This window comes from Bubalus kerabau, chromosome 6 (genome assembly GCF_029407905.1).
Source record: "Bubalus kerabau isolate K-KA32 ecotype Philippines breed swamp buffalo chromosome 6, PCC_UOA_SB_1v2, whole genome shotgun sequence".
Lineage (NCBI taxonomy): Eukaryota > Metazoa > Chordata > Mammalia > Artiodactyla > Bovidae > Bubalus > Bubalus kerabau.
In genome coordinates, this window is record NC_073629.1 from 35,533,153 (window position 1) to 35,558,107 (window position 24,955).

The following is a 24,955-nucleotide window of genomic DNA, read 5'->3' on the forward strand; positions in this document are numbered from 1 at the left end:
GAAAAGGAAAGATATATTCATCTGAATGCAGAGTTCCGAAGAATAGCAAGGAGAAATTAGAAAGTCTTCCTAAGTGACCAATGCAAAGAAATAAAGGAAAACAACAGAATGGGAAAGACTAGAGATCTCTTCAAGAAAATTAAAGATACTAAGGGAACATTTCATGCAAAGATGGGCACAATAAAGGACAGAAATGGTAGAGACCTAACAGAAGCAGAAGATATTAAGAAGAGAAGGCACGAATACACAGAAAAACTATACAAAAAAGAGCTTCATGACCCAGATAATCATGATGGTGTGATCACTCACCTAGAGCCAGACATCCTGGAATGTGAAGTCAAGCGGGCCTTAGGAAGCATCACTATGAACAAAGCTAGTGGAGGTAATGGAATTCCAGTTGACCTATTTAAAATCCTAAAAGATGATGCTGTGAAAGTGCTGCACTCAATATGCCAGCAAATTTGGAAAACTCAGCAGTGGCTACAGGATTGGAAAAGGTCAGATTTCATTCCAATCCCAAAGAAAGGAAATGCCAAGGAATGTTCAAACTACCACACAACTATATTTACCTCACATGCTAGGAAAGTAACGCTCAAAATTCTCCAAACTAGGCTTCAACTGTACGTAAACTGAGAACTTCCAGATGTTCAAGCTGGATTTAGAAAAGGCAGAGGAACCAGATATCAAATTATCAACATCCACCAGATCATAAGAAAAAGCAAGAGAGTTCCAGAAAAACATCTACTTCTGCTTCATTGACTACACTAAAGCCTTTGACTGTGTGGATCACAACAAATCGTGGAAAATTCTTAAACAGATGGGAATACCAGACCACCTGACCTGCCTCCTTAGAAATCTGTATGCAAATAAAGGGGCAACAGTTAGCAGCAGACATGGAACAATGGACTAGTTCCAAATTGAGAAAGGAATACGTAAAGGCTCTATATTGTCACCCTGCTTACTTAACTTCTATGCAGAGTACATCACATGAAATGCCAGTCTGGATGAAGCACAAGCTGGAATCAAGATTATAGGGAGAAATATCAATAACCTCAGAGATACAGATGACACCACCCTTATGGCCAAAAGCAAAGAGGAACTAAAGAGCCTCTTGATAAAGGTGAAAGAAGAGAGTGAAAAAGCTGGCTTAAAACTCAACATTCAAAAAACTAAGATCATGGCATCTGCTCCCATCACTTCATGGCAAATACATGGGAAAACAATGGAAACAGTGACTGACATTATTCTTTTGGGCTCTAAAATCACTGTAGATGGTGACTGCAGCCATGAAATTAAGACACTTGCTCCTTGGAAGAAAAGCTATGGCCAACCTAGACCACATATTAAAAAGCCAGAGACATTACTTTGCTGACAAAGGTCCATCCAGTCAAAGCTACGGTTTTTCCAGTAGTCATGTATGGATGTGAGAGTTGGACTACAAAGAAGGCTGAGCGCCGAAGAATTGATGCTTTTGTACTGTGGTGTTGGAGAAGACTCTTGAGAATCCCTTGGACTGCAAGGAGATCCAGGCAGTCCATCCTAAAGGAAATCAGTCCTGAATATTCATTGGAAGGACTGATGCTGAAGCTGAAGCTCCAATACTTTGGCCACCTGATGTGAAGAACTGACTTGTTAGAAGACCCTGAAGCTGGGGAAAGACTGAAGGCAGGAGGAGGAGGAGACCACAGAGGATGAGATGGTTGGATGGCATCACTGACTTGATGGACATGAGTTTGAGCAAGCTCCGGAGTTGGTGATGGACAAGGAAGCCTGGCGTGCTGCAGTCCACAGGGTTGCAAAGAGTCAGACATGACTGAGTGTCTGAACTGAAACGAGAATCCTTTCCTGACCTACCTATCCAGAGCAGCCTCTTTCTATATATAGATATCAAGGACTGAAATAACCACATTTATTCTTTGTTTACACACTTATTTTCTATTATTCACCACTTGAATAGAAGATTTCAGGAAGACAGGGAACTTATCTCCTTTCTATTGCTGTATTCCCATAGGAATTCAATATTTACTGAATAAATTGGGGGGCATTACAGAACTGATCTGTTCACTTTTTTTCCTGTTTACTTTTTAAAAATATTTATTTACTCAGCTTCATTAGGTCTTAGTTGCGGCACATGGGCTTAGTTGCTCCCCAGCATGTGGGAACTTAGTTCTGGGACTGAACTGCCATCCCTGGAATTGTAAGGCTGATTCTTAACCACTGGACACCAGGGAGGTCCCCCCTTCCCACCCCATCGCCACCCAACATTTTACTTTTAATAAGCATTATTACCCATTTCATTCTCCCAGGGACTGTTTGGAATTTAAATCTCTAGAAGACACAATAATGGACCTGCCTTCAAGAAGCTTATTAAGAGAGTCACATCAGGCACCATTTGCAAAGTATAAACCACACATGCTACAGAAATATGAGACACGGGATTAAAATGAGAAGCTGCTATGGAGGTAATTGCCCCATTTGTGCTGAGACTTGAAGGCTGGCTAACTTGGATAGTTGAAGAATAGGAGTAAGAGGAGCATTCTAGACAGAAGAACTGGCATCAAGATGTGGAGGCAGAAGATTTTGACAAGAGTCAACAGGACGGACTAGCCAAACATCAGTATTATATTAGGAAAAGTTGATAACAAAGTAGGCTGAAGCAGGTTATAAATCTTCAAATGCAGACTAAGTGTCTGAAAAGATCTTTAGGCACAAGTGCAGGGTATCTCTCTGCAGGTCTTTTTAAGCATGATCATAGCTCAATACTATTACAGGAAAACCAGTCTGGTCAGATGAACTGGAGTGAGAAAGAACAAGGCTTGGAGGCTCATATAGGCTACTGAAACAGACTGGGCAAAAAATAAGGCTCTGAACTGAGGTTTAAACATTATAGAAAGTCATAGGTCACACAGAAACTCTGCAGCCAAAAAGATCTGGATTGGAATACTAAGTCTATATTTAACAGATGTATAAGGTTTTTTAAAAAAATGGCTTTATTATGATTTACATATCATATAACTCATCCAAAGTATACAATTAAATGGCTTTCAGTATATTCAGAGCTGTATGCTTATCACTGTAATCAATTTTAGAACATCTCATTACTTCAAAAGGAAACCCAGTTCCTTAGCCATAATTCCCACATCTCCCCAGCCTCCCTAGACATAAGCAACCACAAATCTACTTTCTACTAATCTCTATATATTTGCCTATTCTGGACATTTAATATGATTGGAGTCATATGGTTCTTTACGCCTGGCTTCTTTTCATTTGGCATAGTTTTTCCAAGGATCATCAATACTGTAGCATGTATCAGTACTTCCTTCTTATTGCCCTATAATATTCCATTATATGGACATACCACATGTTATTAATCCATTCACCAGTTGATGGGCATTTGGGCTGTTCTGACTTTTTGCGTATTTAGAATAATGCTGCTATGATAATAGGTATATTAGCTTTAACATCTGTTAAAGAGATAATTCTTATTAAGTCATAATGTTTGTAAAGAATAGTGCCTGGCACAGAGTAATGTTGAAAAAATATTAATTCCCTTCTTCCTACTTTGCAGGTAAATTGAAAGTTACTTTTCTTTATACCCTCATCAAACTGTACTACCCTGCTACTGCTACTGCTGCTGCTAAGTCGCTTCAGTCGTGTCCGACTCTGTGCGACCCCATAGACGGCAGCCCACCAGGCTCCCCTGTCCCTGGGATTCTCCAGGCAAGAACACTGGAGTGGGTTGCCATTTCCTTCTCCAATGCATGAAAGTGAAAAGTGAAAGTGAAGTCGCTCAGTCGTGCCCGACTCTTAGCCACCGCATGGACTGCAACCTACCAGGCTCCTCCATCCATGGGGTTTTCCAGGCAAGAGTACTGGAGTGGGGTGCCACTGCCTTCTCCGATACTACCCTAAGCCTAGCAAAACCTTTTTCCAGTCAAATATGATTCTCCTACCTCTGAAGAGATTTCCTCATTTCTTTCAGACTCCATCTTCTTTAGCTAACAGAATTCAGGGGCTCCCACTTCTCTACTCACTAAATGTTGAATGAATATTATCCTTTTAGTTATGTCCTACACAGGACTTCCCTGGTGGCTCAGACGGTAAAGCATCTGTCTACAATGCAGGAGACCCAGGTTTGAGCCCTGGGTTGGGAAGAGCCCTTGGAGAAGGAAATGGCAACCCACTCCAGTACTTTTGCCTGGAAAACCCCATGGACAGAGGAGCCTGGTAGGCTACAGTCTATGGCGTCGCAAAGAGTCGGACATGACTGAGCGACTTCACTTTCACTTTCCTGTGTACACTACAATTTCAAAAACTATTTTTTTGAATCCTTATAACACTTTTCTTCCGTTCATCGTCCTCTCTTCTTTATCTTACACTCCATGTTTATATCCTGCTACCTCAAGTTAACAGCACAAGATGGAAATTTTGTTATCTGTAAACACTCCCTCTTGCCTAGTTTCCATGCTATCAACACTAATGTTAGTAACATTAACCTTTTCTTTCCTGACAAATGCTGATGTTAAGGACCATCTTGGAAATTATTTATACAACACGATTCATTACCTATTTTCATATATATATATATATTTAAATACAATTGTGATTTTAAAACATTATCAAATCTTAAAAGTGACCCATATAAATTTTGAAAAACAAAATGGTAACCTTATAATTGTGTGTAAGTCACTCAGTTGTATCTGAATCTCTGCGACCCCATGGACTGTCCATGGAATTCTCCAGGCAAGAATACAGAAGTGGGTTGCCATTTCCTTCTCCAAATCTTATAATTATCCAATTTAAAAAAAAGTTATAACTTTTTTCCCCCTATTTATACACTTGTTTCTAGTACCTGATATGTTAAGGAATATGACAGCTATCGATTTGGAGTTTTAATTTTACACAAGAAACTCTATAACCCCCAGAATTTTATTAACTCAGTCATTATTTCTGTTCCTTGCTCAACAAGCCAGAACCAGAAATACTAATTAGATGTTATACCCCTTTCCACTACTGGACCATAATTACTTTGAACCCAGCAAGGCCAAACAATGATGGTTCTTCCTGTCTGGCGGTGTCATTCTCTCTCTAAGGTCGCGGACACAGGTTTGGAGTGGTATTTACGAAAGTTGTAGACGACACGGCAGAATGGCAGAGAATCAGTCACCAGTAAGTGGTGAAGCCCTAGATGAAAGGAGTGGCTCCGAGAGTGTAAAGAAAGAGGTGAAGGTGCAACTTTGCCCCGAGATACACTCATTCCCGTGGTCCCTTCTCAAGAACTCTTGAGAAAGTGGGTTCTTCTAGAAAGAAAGAAGGGTCTTTTTTTTTTAAAGGACAGGCATGGTAAAGTACAGGTGTAAAATTCTCCCGGATACTAAGACGAATGAGCAGAATACGCAGTCTTCGGAAACTCAAGTGTGGGGAGACGCGGGGGGACGGGATAAAGGAACACAGTGCTCAGATTGTCTCGGGTGGAGAGACATCGCCTACTGGTGGGGCCCAGGCGGGAATGCGGCCGAGATCCGCGCAGGGGCCCCGGGCGGAAAAGCTGGGCCGGGGGCCGCTCATCTAGGACGGGACGTCGCTGTCAGGGCCCGGCCGAGCAGAGCCCAGAGGGCGGCGGACGCCGGCATTCAGGCCTCGTCCTCCCTCTCCCAGCCCATCTCTGGCGCCGCCAGAACGCCAGAGGGCTGGGAAGGAAAGAGGAAGAAATCCTAACAGGAAAAGCAGGAAGAAATCCTAACAGGGACCTGGGAGCCAAAGCAACAAGTGCCCACCACGTCTCTCCAAGATACTGCTGGTCTGGGGCAGGAAAGCAGGGCCCGGAGCCACGGCATGCTGGCCTTCCCTTTCTCAGCCTCTGCCCCACCGAACTCACTCTGCCACACGACGCTCTTCAGCCCCCTTTCCGTCACCGGCGGCGCCATCTTCCCAAACGCTGTGGAGGAGCAGCCACCGCCTCCCACTCACAACCTACTTCACTGAGAGAGGGAGTTCTGCAGGGCCCCGCCCTTCGCTGCGGGGACAGCCCCGCCCACACCCACGGGTCACGCCCACAAGTAACGTCACGAGCTTCTTATGGGATTCCCGCCCAACCCCGGACTGAGGCTGCGCAGTGTGGGTGAATTCTCCGTGGGCAATTGCGCACCCCCTAGCGGGAAGCTCTCAGCCGAATCTCGACGTCCTGAGATGTCAGAAAGTGAAACCGTACCAATGGATTGTGAGCTAACACCACCTAAGAAACTCGAATTCACGCATAGGATTCATGAAAGAGAGAGGGGTTCTTCGGTTTACAAAAGAATTCTTCACTTTGAGAAGCGATTTATAATAGACTTAACTCAGTCAGCTACCGAATAGAAAATTTAGCCTCCAAAAAGTTTATTCACTTTTCAAGGACATAATAATTATGTAGAACCATGAGGTGCAGCCCACTGTGCCCAGAACTGTGTAGGACGTTGAGGCAAGGCAAAGAAAGGAGAGACCCACTTCTGAAGAAAAATCTAATTAGATAGCTCAGTTCCTGGCATGCTTGAAGGCAGTCAAATATTGGTGGAAATAGTGAATGCCATAATGATGACAATATACATAAATGAACCAATAAAACAATACTTAGTCAACAAACAATTCATGTGGAAGGGACTATCAGTGCTTTTGATTTAAAAGAGGGGAATTATTGCTGATTCACAAAGGAGATGATCTGAGCTCCGACTTAGAGAAAGTTTAGGCAGAGATCTGTTTCTTGAGATGGGCATTTTGAGACTTGAAATCAAGGTAATCAATCATAGGGGAATTCCCTGGAGGTTCAGTGCTTAGGATTCCAGCACTTTCACTGATGAGTGGGTGGGTTCAATCACTCATCCGCGGAACTAAAATCCCACAAGCCCTGAGACCAACAACAAACAAGTTATCAATCATGAATTAAAGCAGTTTAGTTTCTGAGACCCTCAACTGTAACATAAACAGCACATACACTAGCAAAAAGCAGACTTTCTCACACTGATTTGCAAAGAACAAATGGTCTTATTTCGAGTTGGTCACATAGGAAAGTGGAAATGGTTAGTTACTACAAGTAATAATACTGGCTAACATTTACTGTGGATGTAGTATATGCTAGGCAACATGCTAAATGAATTATCTCACTGATCCTCAAAGCAGTCCTCACAGTCAAGGAACCTGAGGCTTAGTGAAACTAAATAACTTGCCAAGGATGCACAGGAGTGGTGCAGTGGGAAGGAGAATAACGTTTGAGTTACACAGATAGGGCAGGCTGTGAGATGACTTGCAATTTTTGCTCTTTAGGAGAAGGAAAATGAAGAATAAAAACAACCATAAAATGGGTTCAAGTAAAAACCTATGGCATGAATGACTTTCCATTATAGACTTAACTGGGCGCTGGGGCTCTGGCCTCTTTCAAATCTACTTTAAATAGACTTAGCTGCTCAAAATTTTAAACAAATGCATATATTATATTTCTCTACCTTTTCAATTTTAAATCAGATTCTGCTCTGTATAGCAGGGTTGAGCCCCCAGCCATAAAAAAAAAAAAAAAAAAAAAAAGACATGTTACAGACTCACACTTCTAAAATGAAGCTCCTTGTCCTCAAGAGTCAAACCAAGACAGAGGAATGAGGTGGGTGAAAGTGTCTTGAGAAGAATGACCACGTGCCAAGGGTAACACAGAAAGGACCTTCTGGGTTGGAAGTTTGACTTGGGTCACATGGGGTGTAGCTGTGATTCATGCTCCTGAAGGCCAGATTCCAAGGTGGCAATGCATGGAGCAAATGTGGGCATTAGGAGCATGTAGATATGTGTCCACAAACCCTGGATTGGCCTCTTATTAGTAGCATGACTTGAAACACTTCAGTGTCATTGCATTTATATGTTGAAGGTGAGTATACTATCTCAAACCTCACAACAACCCAACAAGATGATAATCTTTATAGCAATTTTACAGATGCGAAAACTGAGATTCAGAGGGAGACATTAAATTACGTAAGACCTCAAGATGGCTCCCAAACCACTGGCTTTTTCATCATACTACGTTGCCTAACCTCACTTGCCCTCCTAGTTTCACATAACCTCTTTGAGCTGTCTCTCTAGTCTCCTCTAGTTGGTTTACCTAAACAGATTGAACGAAAAATTTGAATTCCCTGAACAGGATATAGCAGAGTGGAAGACAGAATCCACCAATGCTAATCAGAGATGAAAAATCTGCATTGCATAATTTGTAGAGCAGATACACAGTTGAAATAATTGAGACTGAATGTAAAAGCTCTTGAGTTAAGGCAGATCACTCACTCACCATCCTATATCCAGGTCTTCTTCTCTAATAATTTATCAATTAATCATGATAACCCAGATAGATATTTTCCATAAAAATATCATAGATTAGCAGGTCTGATCAATGCTACATACATACTTGGCCCCCTGATAATCTGTGTTTCAACTGGTTAGCTGTGACAACATGGATGAATTCCTTGACCTTTCTGTGTCTCATTTTTGTTATATATATAAAGGAATATTATCATTTAGCTCAGAAAGTTGTTATGAGAATGAGTATAGGAAAAGCACTTAAAAGCATGTAGTATGTGTGACATCCATGTTTTGGTTTTACATTCACCCAATATGGATCACATTGTCTTCTGTGGAATTCTGACCAAAGCAGCCCAGAATTAGATGCCTAGCTAAGTAGACAGCCATTTCATTTTTTCTGTATTCTGATATTTGTAGGGTATGAGTGCACTGGTCCCAGCAGCCCCCTAGTGTCCTGGGACCAGGGATCCTGGCCTTCCATTTGGCTTTTGCCCTCGGCTCTTTGCCTGTTCCAGTCAGCCATGGACACAACTCTTATCAGAGGGCACACACTGCCAGAGACTGGGCTCAGCACACAGCCTGCCATGGGCTCTGAACCACAACCTGGAACACTGTCCCAGTTCATTCATGGTCCCCTCACAGGGCACGCACCCTCTGAACCCTCCAGATCTCGTCACCAATCTTTTGTCACATGCCACAGCCCTCTAGCTTCTGTTAAATTAATTGAACAAGGAGGCCATTAGATTGAGGTGGCTGTAATACCTTAGCCACCTTTGTGAACAAACCAAAACCTAAGTCTCAATGTTAAGAAATCAAAATCTAAGGACAACTGATCACAAATAGCCAACTAGGATTTCCCAAATAAGACAACCACTATAGCTACATAGCTATTGGTTTTATAGCCAGTCAAATAATATCCTTGCTTTGCTTCCACCTCTTTTCAGTAGAAGTCTCCCCCTCCCACCAACCCCTGCCCCCTGCTCCTGTCAGTATTCTTAATCATCTCAGTTTTGGTGCTGCTGAATTCAATTTTTCTCAAATAAACTCTTAAAATTTTTAACATGCCTCAGTTTATCTTTTAACATGTTTTAGCTTCCCATTGCTGAAATTTTGCTTCAAGGAAGAATGGGGCCAATGCAAGTCTTTTAAGGTTCCCAAACTTGGCCACCAGGCAGAAACACTTTGTGAGTTTGTTAAAAGTATAGATTCCCAGGTCTGGTCCCAAACCTGCTGAGTTAGAATCTCCAGGGGATGATACCAGGAAGTCTGTATTAAATAACGAGCTCCCCAGCTGATGTCAAGGCACCTAGTCCGACTCCTGTTCACCCACTAGTGCTTAGGAACAAAAGTGAACGAAATTCAGTCCTCTTCTGTGTGTACTGTCTGACTCAGTGATTTCTACTTTTCTGGAATCTAAGTTCTTTGACTTGCCTTCTTTTCAAGTGCAAATGCTCTTGAGTATCTCATCAGTGGCACATTTGTATCTCAGTCTCACACAGAAAGGGAAAGCATACACAGAAAAGGAAGTTTGCTGTTCCCTCCCAGTGTACCTCAAGCCTAATTCCATGCTCCAATTCCCTCTGGGCAGAGTTCCATGGTTGTTCCTAACTACAGACAGTCTTAGTTCCACAGCTAGGCTTCTGGGGAGCAAACACTTTAGTTACGTGTGTTACACAAGTCCAGCTTCCACTATCTTTTAATAAGGTTTCTGGCACTCAAAGCACAATTTTTTTTTTAGGTACAACAGAGTTATCATTGCCTTTTCTCTCGGAAAAAAAAAAAAAAAATTACAGTGGGAGTGAGGAATAGAGCCAACAAGATCAATGGTCCTTCCCTCCAAAGATGCATATATGTCAGTCTGCCACAGTTTGGGGCTCTGGCTCTGAGTATCCCTCCATCTGAAGTCTTTGCTCATTCAAAAGCATGACTACAGTCATTCCAGTAACAGGCTAGCAACTCTGCTTTCCCAGACACTCACACAGAGGTGTCAACACATGATGCTTTCTTTCGCTTGGGAAAGCCTGCAAGTGGGTCGGCTTCCTCCTAACTTTAGATGAGGGTGTTATTTCCTACAGGTGGCCCTGGCAGCTGCTGCTATCCAACCTCAGCCGAAGTCCTTGTCGAGTTTTGTTCTGGATGAGTGCAGTCAATGTGTGGTGGCTTGATTTTGACTTCTCTGGGAGTGGATGCTTCCAACTCTTGAATGGCTAGAGAGCTGCATGGCAAGTGCTGGGTCGTTGAATCACTTATGAAGTGGGTGTGTTGTATGTACTATGTCTGGGTGTAAGAAATCTCCAAGAATTTCTACTATGCAGACCTTTCACATCTCCAGGACTTTCCCCGTGTGCTGGCTCATTCTGGCAGCCTTCCACAAGACTTTCTGGATTAATTTCTCCCCTGAGTCTTCTCTGCAGCAGATCTTGAACTCCTTGCCATTGAGGACACACCTGACCTTGAACTCAGGAAGTAGAGTCAGAGCAGTTCTTCTAAAGGCCAAAGGAGCTTGTCCTAGCCTAGAGGAATTTTGTATTCTAATAGACCTTTTCCAGCTCTAATCACACTAACAATTAAGGAACCTCTGCAAAAGATATGGGAAGAAATTTTTAAAGCAAAAAAAAAATAACACTTTGCCTTTGAATTATAACATTTCAATTTAAATTACTTACTAGTCAAGTCTCTATTTTTATCCGTGGTTTACTGTGTCATTCCACATTTCTCTTCCCTCTGTAAATCACTAAAAAGGCAAGGAAGGGAGGAAGCCACAAAATGCATTAGTATGCAGACATTTTCTTAAGTTCAAAAGCCCTCAGATGTCACTGAGGTTCAGATTAGCGTTTCGATTTGAAATGCTATTTTTGCAGCACTTCCCAGCAAGTAAGCAGAAAAGTAAGATAAACTGGACCGTTCAAAGGGCAAGAAGAAACTGACCATCAGGTTCTAACTAACCAGGATGTTCTCTCTCCTGCTTTGTGAAATGAATCCTCCCCAAGAGTCTCTTGGAGCTCAGACTACTGACCCAAGACAAAGGACTTTCCCCTCCACCCCCAAGACTTTTATTTACTGAGCCTACTTTGAGTCTGTCATTGGGTCTAACAATTTATATCTCCTTTAATCTTCATAACATCTTATGAGAAGTTTGTTCCAATTTTCAGATGAGGAAACCTGTACTTAGAATTGAAGCACCTTACCTAAGGGAAAGGGACAGTGGCAGGATTTGAACCCAGATCTGTCTCTTAAAAAATCCATTCATGCTGTTGAAAAGCTTTAGGATAATCCAAGAGTTAAGTAAGACCAAAGCCTAAGACCAACAAGATTCCCAAGGTTTCCCTTAGTGTATCTAGAGGCCCCATGCCAGCTAGGGACCTACTCTGACTAGTCCTGTGTATAGAGAGAAGAAATGCTGGAATTGGACAGCAGTTTAGAATTTCTCCCTTAATACAGTGAATTCTGTATGATGTAGAGACCCCCAAATAATCATTTTTGAGAGTCTTGCAGAATTTCTACAACAATCTCTTAAAGAAAAGGTCAGATCTCTTCAGGTTGAAGACTGAAACTCACTAAGAAAGGAGAAGTAATAATCAAGGCCAGCCCAGAGGGACATTGGAAGTGGACAGCAGTGACCTAGAGCAGTGTTTCTCAAACTTGGAGAGTGTCAGAATCACGTGGGAACCTGATAGAAACACAGGGGCCCACTTCAGCAGGCATGGGTCCCTACAGCCTTTGCTAGCTCTCCAAGAGAGTTTGATATACACCAAAGTTTGAGCACTACTACCTAACCAGTAACCTGCAAACTTTAATATGCATGTGAATCACCTGGGGATTTAGTAAACTCTGTGTGGGGCCTAAAATTATACATTTTGAACAAGGTTTCTGGTGATCTCAAATAGCAAGGTCTAAGAATGGCGGTTTTCAAGCATTTTTTAAAAAGTATCATCTCTTTAACAAAATCTTAGGGAAGACCAATATATAATATACCACTCTTCACCTCCTAGGGATCCCCAAGGATTTCTACTATCCCTCTGGGGCTCAGGAGAAATATTGAATTAAAACCGCCATAATACTGGAAAGATGTTCCAAGAATGCAGACTCAGGCCCATGTACATTTTACTGAAGACCAGAGCTTATGGGCATTAGTACTTTGGGAGTTTTTTTCAAGTAATTATAATTTAGAACTTTCCTCAGAATTTATTTTTAATAAGCCAGGTCTGTTTCCCTGTAATCACTGGAAATAGAAACCCTTTAAAATTAATAGGGATTATTCTTATTTCAGAACTGCTGGTGGGGCTCCCCCAGTGCCTCAGCAGTAAAGAATCCTCCTGCCAATGCAAGAGATGCAGGTTCAGTCCCTGGGTTGGTAAGATCCCCTGGAGAAGGGAATGGCAATCCACTCCAATATTCTTGTCCAGGAAATCCCATGGACAGAGGAGCCTGGTGGGCTACCTACAGTCCATGGGGTCGCAAAGAGTTGGACATGACTTAGTTATCTAGACAGCACCACCAGGTGGGGCAAGAATTAGAAAACATGTGTCTTCTGCGCTCAGAGAAGAAATGGACTGGGAGAGGAAACAGAGAACTGGCAGCAAAGAGAAGCATGTGTCCTACCGGTGGAAGGAAGTGTTGGAAGGGAGCTGGCCCGGGCTGGAAGGCTATCCAGTGGGGTTTGCTCACAGGAAGGCTTCATTTTCTCTTAAATCCTCTGAAGTCAGCCATGTCTGACTGTGTGTGTGTGTTGTGTGTGTTTACGTGTCCGGTCTGTATTTTGGGTTTTATAATATTCCCTAGGTGTATTCCCAAGGCCTCAAATCAAGCAATCCTCCTAGAAGATGGTAGCAAAGATTCCTCTTGAAGCACCACATGCTATTCACGGGGTCAGCACACACAGCTCTGTGATCATCTCCACAGCCCCAGGCCAAGAGTAGCCCCCATGGGGCCCCCAGAATAGCCTAGATGGGATCAGTCCCGAGCACATCTGAGTGGCAGTGAGGGTTACCTTTACTCCAGATGCCCTTTCAGCACCTGTTTACCTCTGCTGGCCATGTCCACCCATGCAAACTGGAAGCAGGCATCTTAGGACTCTGCAGGCCGTTAACAGATTCTAACACCTGACTGCCAGAAGTGTGGTCAGACCAGCAGCATCAGCGTTACCAGCATCACCTGGACCTTGTTAGAAGTGCAAAGTCTTACATCTTTCCTACACCTACCAAATCAGAATCTGCTTTAATAAGGCCCCAGGTGATTTCTATGCACAATAAGCTTTGAGAAGCTCTGCTCTAAAGCAGCAGTTCTCAGCCGTGGCTACACCTTACAATCACCTAAGAAGCCTTTCCCTGATGGCTCAGATGGTAAAGAATCTTCCAGCAATGTAGGAGATCTGGGTTTGATCCCTGGGTCGAGAAGATCTCCAGGAAGATCCTGGAGAAGGGAATGACTACCCACTCCAGTAATCTTGCCTGGGAAATCCCATGGACAGAAGAGCCTGGTGGGCTACAGTCCATGGGGTCGCAAAGAGTCGGACACGACTTACTGACTGAAAATCAACAACAAATCGATTACTTTTAAGCTCTCTAGGTGACACAATGTACAGCAGGGCTAGGAACCACTCTCTCAAGTGAGGCATGAATCAGTTGCTTCTCTGAAGCATATTTTTATTTTCCTGTGGGACCCTGGAAGACTGAAATAATTTCAGAATCCAGTGGAGTTCCTCTCCACTGGTGGAATCTGAGGGGAGGCAATGTAAGAGAGGAGAAAGAGTTATGCAAGAGGAGAGCAGGGACCCCTTAAACCACAGAAAGAAAGCATTTGCCTCTATAATTGAAGAGTCAGCTTTGATTCTGACTTCATTAAGTCACCCTAAAGAACAACAATGAAGAATGAAGAGGCGGAGCCAAAGCAAAAACAGCACCCAGTTGTGGATGTGACTGGTGATGGAAGTAAAGTCTGATGCTATAAAGAGCAATATTGCATAGGAACCTGGAATGTTAGGTCCATGAATCAAGGCAAATTGGAAGTGATCAAACAGGAGATGAGTAGAGTGAACATCGACATTTAAGGAATCAGTGAAGTAAAATGGACTGAAATGGGTGAATTTAATCCAGAAGACCATTATATCTACTACTATGGGCAAGAATCCCTTAGAAGAAATGGAGTAGCCATCATAGTCAACAAAAGAGTCTGAAATGCAGTATTTGGGTGCAATCTCAAAAACAACAGAAGGATCTCTTTTCGTTTCTGAGGCAAACCATTCAATGCCACAGTAATCCAAGTCTATGCCCCAACCACTAATGCCAAAGAAGCTGAATGGTTTTATGAAGTCCTATAAGGCCTTCTAGAACTGAAGCCTAAAACAGATGTCCTTTTCATTATAGGGGACTGGAATGCAAAAGTAGGAAGTCAAGAAATACCTGGAGTAACAGGCAAGTTTGGCCTTGGAGTACAGAATGAAGCAGGGCAAAGGCTAATCGAGTTTTACCAAGAGAATGCACTGGTCATAACAAATACCTTCTTCCAATAGCACAAAAGAAGACTCTACACATGGACATCTCCAGATGGTCAGTATCTGGATTGATTATATTCTTTGCAACCAAAGATGGAGAAGCACTATACAGTCAGTAAAAACAAGACTGGGAGCTGACTGTGGCTCAGATCATGAACATCTGATTGACAAATTCAGACTTAAATTAAAGAAAGTAGGGGAAAACATTAGACCATTTAGACTTAAATAAAGTAGGGAAAACCACTAGACCTAAATAATTACTTAAATAATCCCTTATGAATATACAGTGGAAGTGGCAAATAGATTCAAGAGATTAGATCTGATAGACAGAATGCCTGAAGAACTATGGATAGAGGTTCATGACATTGTACAGGAGGCAGCGATCAAGACATCTCCAAGAAAAAGAAATGCAAAAAGGCAAAATGGTTGTCTGAGGAGGCCTTACAAATAGCTGAGAAAGGAAGAGAAGTGAAAGGCAAAGGAGAAAAGGAAAGATATACCCATTTAAATGCAGAGTTCCAAAGAATAGCAGGGAGAGATAAGAAAGACTTCCTCAGTGATCAATGCAAGGAAATAGAGGAAAGCAATAGAATGGGAAAGATTAGCGATCTCTTCAAGAAAATTAGAGATACCAAGGGAACATTTCATGCAAAGATGGGCTCAATAAAGGACAGAAATGGTATGGACCTAACAGAAGCAGAAGATATTAAGAAGCGGTGACAAGAATACATAGAACTATACAAAAAAGATCTTTATGACCCAGATAATCACGATGGTGTGATCACTCACCTACAGCCAGACATCCTGTAATGCAAAGTCAGGTGGGCCTTAGGAAGCATCACTATGAACAAAGCTAATGGAGGTGATGGAGTTCCAATTGACCTATTTCAAATCCTAAAAGATGATGCTGTGAAAGTGCTGCACTCGATATGCCAGCAAATTTGGAAAACTCAACAGTGGCCACAGGACTGAAAAAGGTCAGTTTTCATTCCAATCCCAAAGAAAGGAAATGCCAAAGAATGCTCAAACTACCACACAATTGCACGCATCTCACACGCTAGTAAAGTAATGCTCAAAATTCTCCAAGCCAGGCTTCAACAGTACTTGGACGGTGAACTTCCAGGTGTTCAAGCTGGATTTAGAAAAGGCAGAGGAACCAGAGATCAAATTACCAACATCTGTTGGATCATCAAAAAAGCAAGAGAGTTCCAGAAAAACATCTACTTCTGCTTTATTGACTATGCCAAAGCCTTTGACTGTGTGGATCACAACAAACTGTGGAAAATTCTGAAAGAGATGGGGATACCAGACCACTTGACCTGCCTCCTGAGAAATCTGTATGCAGGTCAAGAAGCAACAGTTAGAAATGGACATGGAACAGCAGACTGGTTCCAAATCAGGAAAGGAGTACATCAAGGCTGTATATTGTCAGCCTGCTTATTTAACTTATATGCAGAGTACATCATGTGAACTGCTGGACTGGATGAAGCACAGTCTTGAATCAGGATTGCTGGGAGAGATATCAATAACCACACTTATGGCAGAAAGTGAAGAAGAACTAAAGAGCCCCTTGATGGAAGGCAAAAAGGAGAGTGAAGAAGTTGGCTTAAAACTCAACATTCAGAAAACTTAAGATCATGGCATCTGGTCCCATCACTTCATGGCAAATAGATGGGGAAACAATGGAAGCAGTTTGAGACTTTATTTTCTTGGGCTCCAAATCACTGCAGACGGTGACTGCAGCCATGAAATTAAGACACTTGCTCCTTGGAAAAAAAGCTATGGCCAACCTACACCGCATATTAAAATGCAGAGACATTACTTTGCTGACAAAGGTTCATCTAGTCAAAGCTATGGTTTTTCCAGTAGTCATATATGGATGTGAGAGTTGGACTATGAAGAAAGCTGAGCGCCAAAGAATTGATGCTTTTGTACTGTGGTGTTGGAGAAGACTCTTGAGAGTCCCTTGGACAGCAAGGGAATCCAACCAGTCATTCCTAAGGGAAATCAGTCCTGAATATTCATTGGAAGGACTGATGCTGAAGCTGAAACTGCAGTACTTTGGCCACCTGATGTGAAGAAGTGACTCATTTGAAAAGACCCTGATGCTGGGAATGATTGAAGGCTGGAGGAGAAGGGGACGACAGAGGATGAGATGGTTGGATGGCATCAATGACTCAATGGACATGAGTTTGAATAAGCTGTGGGAGTTGTTGATGAAGAGGGAAGCCTAGCGTGCTGCAGTCCATGGGGTTGCAAAGAGTCAGACATGACTGAGCGACCAAACTGAACTGAAAGAGCAAGAAAAAATTTCTTTCTAGTTTATCAATGAGAAAAATGACTTACCCATTCCAAGTGTACTTCCAGAGCAGGTTACTGTAATAAATAAAAACACAAGTGTTTAAAACAGATTCATTGATGTATTTGAGATACAATTTAAGAAAGAATAATAGGAAGTGAGTGAAGAATGAATAAGAACAAACTTGTGTAATAAGAGAAGGAGACACCTGCTAACACTGTTAACTTGGATAAGTCATTTCACTTTTCTGTGCTTCACTTTGTTAGGTGGCAAGAATAAGAATGCCAACCTCATAGGGTTGTTTTAAGTATCAGTCAAGCTAATGCACATAAAGCCCTTAGAATAGTGGCTAGCACACTACACTCAAAAAATATTAATCATTGTTATCATTTACAATATCATCCTAATTATAAGATTAAGGCATCACTGATATTGGGGAAAGAAAAACAAAAAACAAAACCAACAATCTTCCCCCAAATGCATGGTTTTTATCAAGGAGCCAGAGCAAAGATCGATTCCCTAACCTGAGTCTGTACACCCAACCCTTACTAAAGGGCAAAGACTATAGGCTTGAGATGGCACCCCACCAAAGGATATCAGAGTTCCAACTAACAAACCATCAGAGAGAGTGTCTCTCTAAAAGTTAAATTGTGAGTATGAATTAGGAGAAGAATAAAAGACTTCACTCACTCACTTACTGGCTGTATTATCATAGAGAAACACATAAACTCTTATTCATTCTTTTTTTTTTTTTTTAACAAAATATATAGGGCAACAGTTATATGCAAAGTACTGAGAGTCTAAGAGATTGCCATTTAGCAGAAATTACAGACATTCAACTCACAGAAATATGGTGTGGTGCCAATAATGTGTGCTGTGGAGTTATAAGGGAAAAAGAGAGATGAACTCAGCCTATGAGAACTGGAGAAGACTTCACAGAGGAGGGGGGGTTTGGGTTGGTGGAGTTCCCTTGGTTGGGGGAGGGGCAGAATTCCAGGCAAAGCGAGGAGTGCTGCGTTAGCCCAGAAGCACGACGTGGCATAGTATGCGTGTGTGGTAAGGGCAGAGGGGTGTGAATGACTCCATAGGACTAGCGAATAGAGTCTTCTCAGTAGGATGTTGGGGAATGAGCCGAGAACTGTACTGTCCAATAGAGTAGCCACTCACCATATGTAGCTATGAGCACTCCAAATGTGGCTGGTCTAAACTGATACGTGCTGTGTTAAACAAACACACACAAGATTTTGAAGACTTACTATGGACAAAATACAAATTTTTTATATTGATTCCATGTGGAAAATTAGAATATTGTGGATATATTGGATTAACGAAAATATATGCAAATTAATTTTGCCTATTTCTTTTTATGTTTTTAATGTGGCTACTAGAAAATTTTAAATTTTCAGACTTACATTAAACTTCTGTTAGTACAGGTGTAGAAAGATAGAAGAGGGACAGATTGTAAGGGATGTTAAATGCCATGCTCAGAGGACTGTATTTTATCCTATGGAGCAATGGAAAACTTCTGAGAATTTTGTAGCGTGAAAGAAATACAGTTGGGTCCGTGTCCTGGAATAATAACTCTAGTGATAGCATGAAGACTGGTAAGAGGGCAGGAGGATAGGACTGGTGTAATAGTATAGGGGAGAGGTAGTGAGACCCTGAAGTACTGAAGTAGCTGTAGGAATGAAGAGAAGAAGTTGGATTTAGAGACCATCATGGAGTGAAAAGAACAGAGCTTGGAGACTATTTAGATATGGAAGGTGAGGGAGAGGGGAAGCTGACGCCAGGGTTTTCAGGCTGAAAACCTGAAACAAGGATGATGGGAGATCAGAAACTGCATGGGATCAGAAGTTCCTTTTGGTCTTGAGGAATTGAAATGCCTGAGGTGTATCTCTAAGTAGAGATAACATGTTTGAATATGGATTTAGAGATCAGAAGAAGAGAAGGGTTATAGATAGAGATTTGGGAGCCTTTGAATCTCAGTTTTCTCATTTATAAATTGGAGAAAATAAAATCTGTTGAACCTACCTTATAGAGTTATTTGAGCATTCAGTGAAATATTGAATGTGAAAACACTTGATAAATTTTGAGGCATTATGCAAATACAATGAAGTATCATTATTGACCTGTAGGCTCTGCTTCCTCAGAGCTCATCTTCAATCCAACAACCTACTCCTGTCCCTTCTCATAGGACCATGCTTTGGGCCAGCTTGTCCTCTGGACAAGATAATGAAAAAGCAAGGAATCAGAGCATGACAGCCAAGGATAGTGAGAACACCCCCGAAGAGGAACTGGCCTTGTTCCATCACCAGGAGCCGTCTTGAACCTTCTTGTCACCTACACATAACTGGAAATTTTAGATTCTGGTTACTAGTAAAGCTTTCTAAGCCAACATTTATTACTCTTTCCGCATTCCCCTGCAGAGTTATAGGACCTCATCATCTCTTTATTTTATAAATATATGAAAAAAATATGACAATGCCCTGGGCAAGGTAGCAGAAGGTGCTGGAATACAGAGCAGAATTGCTCGTCTTTTTCCATCAGCTCTGTTGAAATGGCAGTTGCTGACAGTCATGTTTTGTGATCACAGACTGTCTGCCCACTCGTATTTCCAAACCTAGCTTATGATTTATAAATTTGTTTTTCTCTGATCCTCCAACTCTCCCTCAATCATAAGTCTGAATCTGTGCAAATAAAGGTTCAAGTCTCTTAATTTCAAATATTCCATGTTGTCTGTCATTACCTCTAACCATGAATAAAACCTATCTTCAAATCTCAAAGCAGAAAATTGGGTTAAATCCATTTTACTGTTTAAGCAAGCATTTGGTCCTTTTTCTGAAGAGAGGGAGAGGGATGAAAGGAGTACCTCCAAATCAAATTATAACAAAGCATCACAATTCCAAAGGAGCTTGGGGTCCCCTGTTGCCAGAATCTGCCTGTAGGATGTAGAAATGTCATGCCCTTTTTGATCTTCCTACATAGCCAAGTGTGATTGCTGTTAGCCTTCATTCACAGATTGAGTCAAGGGTTAGTTTTAAATAAAGGGTCATAACTTTCTCTACCTGAATATATTTTTTTTGGACAGAAAGTAAGCTTCAGTCCTGTCTCAGCAACTGGTGACACCATCACGGTATACACATCCCCGCAGGGTATCTCGGTAATATCACAGAAGCTGAGGCCAGCGCTTGGGGCACATGTGAAAGTGCCTTTGGAACCATAGAGGTCGGTGCTGTAATTGGCAGAGCCCCTGGAGGCCTGCCAGTGGATCCGGATGCCATTAGGGCCCAGCCTGTATAATTTCACCCCTAAAGGGCAGCAGGCACCTGAAGGATAAAACAAACACATCACTATTCCACCACCACCACAAACCTAGCCTCTGCTACTATGGGAAACAGCGTAAGTGTCCTGCTGTAAATGACAACTGATTAGAGCAAGATTTGAGGGGGTATCAAGTTCCTTCTGTACTGGGCCACATGATTAGAGATCCATGTGTGAGGGTGAGGTGGGGCATGAGTTTTCAATAGACAGCAATGGTGAGTCCAAGTACTTGGCAGATATGAAGGGTATATGACTCAAACTGTATGAGTCAAATACACAGAATCCTTGTCAAGATCCTTCATAACATCCTACCCATAGTACCCATAATATGATTTTTGTTGTTGTTGTTTAGTCACTAAGTCATGTTTGACTCTTTGCAACCCCATGGACTGTAGCGCACCAGGCTCATCTCTCCATGGGATTTTCCAAGCAAGAATACTGGAGTGGGTTGCCATTTCCTGCTCCAGGGGATCTTCCCAACCTGGGGATTGACCTGTGTCACCTGCAACTCTCTTGCATTGCAGGCAGATTCTTTACCACTGAGCCACTGGGAAAGCCCATAATGATTTTAGTGGGATTCAATTTAGATATAATTAACTGCATTCAGCTTTAGTTGAAAAGACCTAAATTTTGCTGAGCTGAGTAACATGATCCTTGTCGCTGGTCCACACTTCATCTGTGCTAGCTGACTGGGTACTTTCCCTTTTTCCTTTACTGAATACCTTGAGCAGGCCACACATTAGGTGTCAAATGGTGGATTCCTCAGTAAACAAAATAAAGATGTTATTGTATAATAAGTATTACAGATAATTAGGTTCCTTTGATTCATTCTTTAAAAAAAAAAAAGGTTTTTTAGGTGTGAGGGTAAGCAGTGGACTGTATTTCCAGAACTAGATATCAAGGTGAGAATTTAGGCAGCAACTCTAATGAAAGAAATTATAAAGCAGATTACATATGTGTTCTGGGCTTCCCTGGTGGCTCAGATAGTAAACAATCTGCCTGCAATGCAGAAGATCTGGATTCAATCCCTGGGTTGGGATAATCCCCTGGAAAAGGGAATGGTTACCCCTCCAGTATTCTTGCCTGGTGAATTCCATGGACAGAGGAGCCTGGCAGGCTACAGTCCATGGGGTTGCAAAGAATTGGATACAACTGAAGTGACCACTCCAGTATTCTTCCCTGGAGAATCCCATGGACAGAGAAGCCTGGCAGGCTACAGTTCTTGGGGTCGCAAACAGTCCGTCATGACTGCTGCTGCTGAGTTGCTTCAGTCGTGTCTGATTCTGTGCGACCCCATAGACGGCAGCCCACCAGGCTCCCCTGTCCTTGGGATTTTCCAGGCAAGAATACTGGAGTGGGGTGCCATTGCCTTCTCCATGGACATGACTGAGTGACTAATAAATGCAAACAAAGCAACTTAGCACATAGCATGCAGCAGGTTTTAAATGCTTTCACACCATAATCATTCCTATTTCTCTTACCAAGGAGGAAATAGAATCAGGGAATAAGATAAGGCAGGACAGTTTAAGAAGCCATATCTTTAGACTCCTAAGTTGAAGACTCACTCTACTACCTTTGGGATGCCAAAATTTTATTTTTTAATTAATTTATTTCTTTTTTTTGTTGTTGAAAGACTTATGGGATCTTAGTTCCCCAACCAAGGATCAAACCTGAGCCCCTTGTAGTGGAAGCATAAAGTCTTAACCACTGGACATCCAGGGAAGTCCTATGAAAATTACATTTCAACTCTCCCACCTCATGCCTCAGAACAAATGCAGCTAACTGGTTGCGGTACTCATGCTCCCATTAAGCCTGAGAGGCATCCCATTAATCTTGAGAGTTTTGTTTTTTTTTTCCTGAAACAGTGCTCTAAACAGCCACTGTAGTGGACTAGAATCATACCAGTGAAATCTTATTTGTTAACCCTGTACCACTCCTTACTTCTCCTGACATTCCCTAATTGGTCTTTGTGAAGAACAAAATGCAATACTTGCTCTTGAAGCCTGTTAAAATAAGATACCATAGGAGAAGCTGGAGTGGTTTAGAAGAGAGAGGTAGTAGCGCAATAATATTGAGAAACAAAAAATTCAAGCCAAATAGAATATGTGATCTAAATGCTTTCTGAAAACTCGGCCAGACTGAGTTACTCTGTGCTGCACGTAGCTAGATCATATAAAAACCAAGCCTTCTTTCAGAGAAAGTCCACTTGAACCTTGTTATCAGGGAGTTCATTCACCAACTACCAAAAGGGTTTCCCAGGTGGTGCTAGTGGTAAAGAACCCACCCATCAATGCAGGAGACAAGAGACACAGATTTGATCCCTGGGTTGGGAAGATCCCTGGAGGAAATGGCAACCCACTCCAGGATTCTTGCCTGGAGAATCCCATGGAAAGAGGAGCCTGGTGGGATACAGGGCTACAGTCCCATGGACAGAGAAACCTGGCAGGCTATAGTCCAGGGGGTCGCAAAGGGTCAGGCACAACTGAAGTGACTTAGCATGCACCAACAAAAGCCTCCGAAGCTTTGAGGTTCTGAATCAAGAGGAAAATTGCAAACATTTTAGAAAGTAATCTGAATTTATCATGCAAGCTTGGTGGAGGAGATGCAGCATGCTTTTAAATGACATGGAAGGGCTTATGTCTGGATCTATAATAGTCAAGGTCCTTGTTGATGCTCTAGAACTAGAGTCTAGATTTCACTTACTAGAGGAGTAACTTTGGTAGGCGCAGTCCGCAGTCAACCCAGTGGCACTAACTGCTTTTACTGCCACTGTGTAATTGACGCCGCATGTGATGCATCCCAGGAGGCAGTGGTTTTGATGGGTGTGACACTTTGACTGTCCCGTGTATGACTGCAGAACCGTCACATAGGTTAGGGCCCCAGTCCCAACAGTCCAGCTCACGTTGATTACTGACTGAGTGACCTGAGTTACCGTCAGACTGGCTGAGCAGCACGGCGCTCAAATGGGGAAAAAGAAAAAATTGGGAATTTATTTCCACTAAGGGTTATTTGTGAAAAACAACCAAGCATGGTATTCTGTCTGTCTTTCAGTCAGTATCCTAGATTTCTCAAACCTTTAACTTTTAGTCAAAATATCCTTAATAACTATAAATGGAACATACTTTTAAAAATTGTGAATCACTGTATTGTGACTTATATGACATTGAACATCAACTATACTGCAATAAAAAATTTTAAAAAACTTTAAAAATGTCCTTTTGTTAAGCAAAATCTCATTCTCTCTGATACATTATTTAACATCACTGTATATAGCAAGTGCTTTCCCCGAGAACGAAGTTCACTAACTGGCTGTGGGTAATTAATGTGAGGTTCTCCCCAACTTTTTTCAGTATAAGAAAGAAATCCTTGTTGTTCTTCAGCTTTAATGATTCCACTTGCAAATTTCAATGCAATGGTTGCATTTACCTCTTCTCCTAATACATATTATCACATTTGCAATAAAATGTGTTTTGCCTTTCTCATGCATTTCATAGTACACAGTTGATCCATCAGTTCAGTCGCTCAGTTGCATCCAACTCTTTGCAACCCCAAGGACTTCAGTACACCAGGCCTCCCTGTCCATCACCAACTCCTGGACCTTGCTCAAACTCATGTCCATAGAGTTGGTGATGCTATCTGACCATTTCATCCTCTGTTGTCCCCTTCTCCTCCTGCCCTCAATCTTTCCCAGCATTAGGGTCTTTTTCAATGAGTCAGTTCTTTGCATCAGGTGGCCAAAGTATTGCAGTTTCAGCTTCAGCATCAGTCCTTCCAATGAATATTCAGGACTGATTTCCTTTAGGATTGACTGGTTTGATTTCCTGGCAGTCCAAGGGACTCTCAAGAGTCTCTCCAACACCACAGTTCAAAAGCATCGATTCTTCTGCACTTAGCTTTCTTTGTAGTCCAACTCTCACATCCATACATGACTACTGGAAAAACCATAGCTTTGACTAGACAGACCTTTGTTGGCAAAGTAATGTTTCTGCTTTTTAATATGCTGTCTAGGTTGGTCATAGCTCTTCTTCCAAGAAACAAGAGTCTTTTAATTTCATGCCTACAGTCACCATTTGCAGTGATTTTGGAGCCCCCCCAAAATAAAGTCTGTCACTGTTTCCATCCCATCTATTTGCCATGAAGTGATGGGACCAGATGCCATGGTCTTAGTTTTCTGAATATTGAGTTTTAAGCCAACGTTTTCACTCTCCTCTTTCACTTCCATCAAGAGGCTCTTTAGTCCTTAGCTTTCTGCCATAAGGGTGGTGTCATCTGCGTATATGAGGTAATTGATATTTCTCCCGGCAATCTTGATTCCAGATTGTGCTTCATCCAGCCTGGCATTTCGTGTGATGTACTCTGCATATAAGCTAAAAAAGCAGAGTGGCAATATACAGCCTTGACATACTCCTTTTCCGATTTGGAACCCAGTCTATTGTTCCATGTCCATTTCTAACTGTTGCTTCTTGACCTGCATACAGATTTCTCAGGAGGCAGGTCAGGTAGTCTGGTATTTCCTATCTCTTGAAGAA

At 42.1% G+C, this 24,955-nt stretch overlaps 2 protein-coding genes across 2 annotated transcripts in view; both read right to left on the reverse strand.

Annotated features, from left to right (window-relative positions):
- The window catches only part of STXBP3 (syntaxin binding protein 3), a 50,919-nt gene extending 44,868 nt beyond the window's left edge, over positions 1–6,051 (reverse strand). Inside the window, exon 1 of the mRNA XM_055584900.1 lies at positions 5,879–6,051. Within this exon, the coding sequence (XP_055440875.1) occupies positions 5,879–5,927 (49 nt within the window). The 5' untranslated portion in view covers positions 5,928–6,051. The remainder of the gene's footprint in view (positions 1–5,878) is intronic.
- Positions 6,052–9,991: 3,940 nt separating this feature from the next.
- The window catches only part of FNDC7 (fibronectin type III domain containing 7), a 32,111-nt gene continuing 17,147 nt past the window's right edge, over positions 9,992–24,955 (reverse strand). Inside the window, exons 9-13 of the mRNA XM_055584899.1 lie at positions 23,130–23,384; positions 20,171–20,431; positions 17,153–17,182; positions 10,980–11,047; positions 9,992–10,891 (exon numbers count right to left, since the gene is read on the reverse strand). Coding sequence (XP_055440874.1) covers positions 11,016–11,047; positions 17,153–17,182; positions 20,171–20,431; positions 23,130–23,384 — 578 coding nt within the window. The 3' untranslated portion in view covers positions 9,992–10,891; positions 10,980–11,015. The remainder of the gene's footprint in view (positions 10,892–10,979; positions 11,048–17,152; positions 17,183–20,170; positions 20,432–23,129; positions 23,385–24,955) is intronic.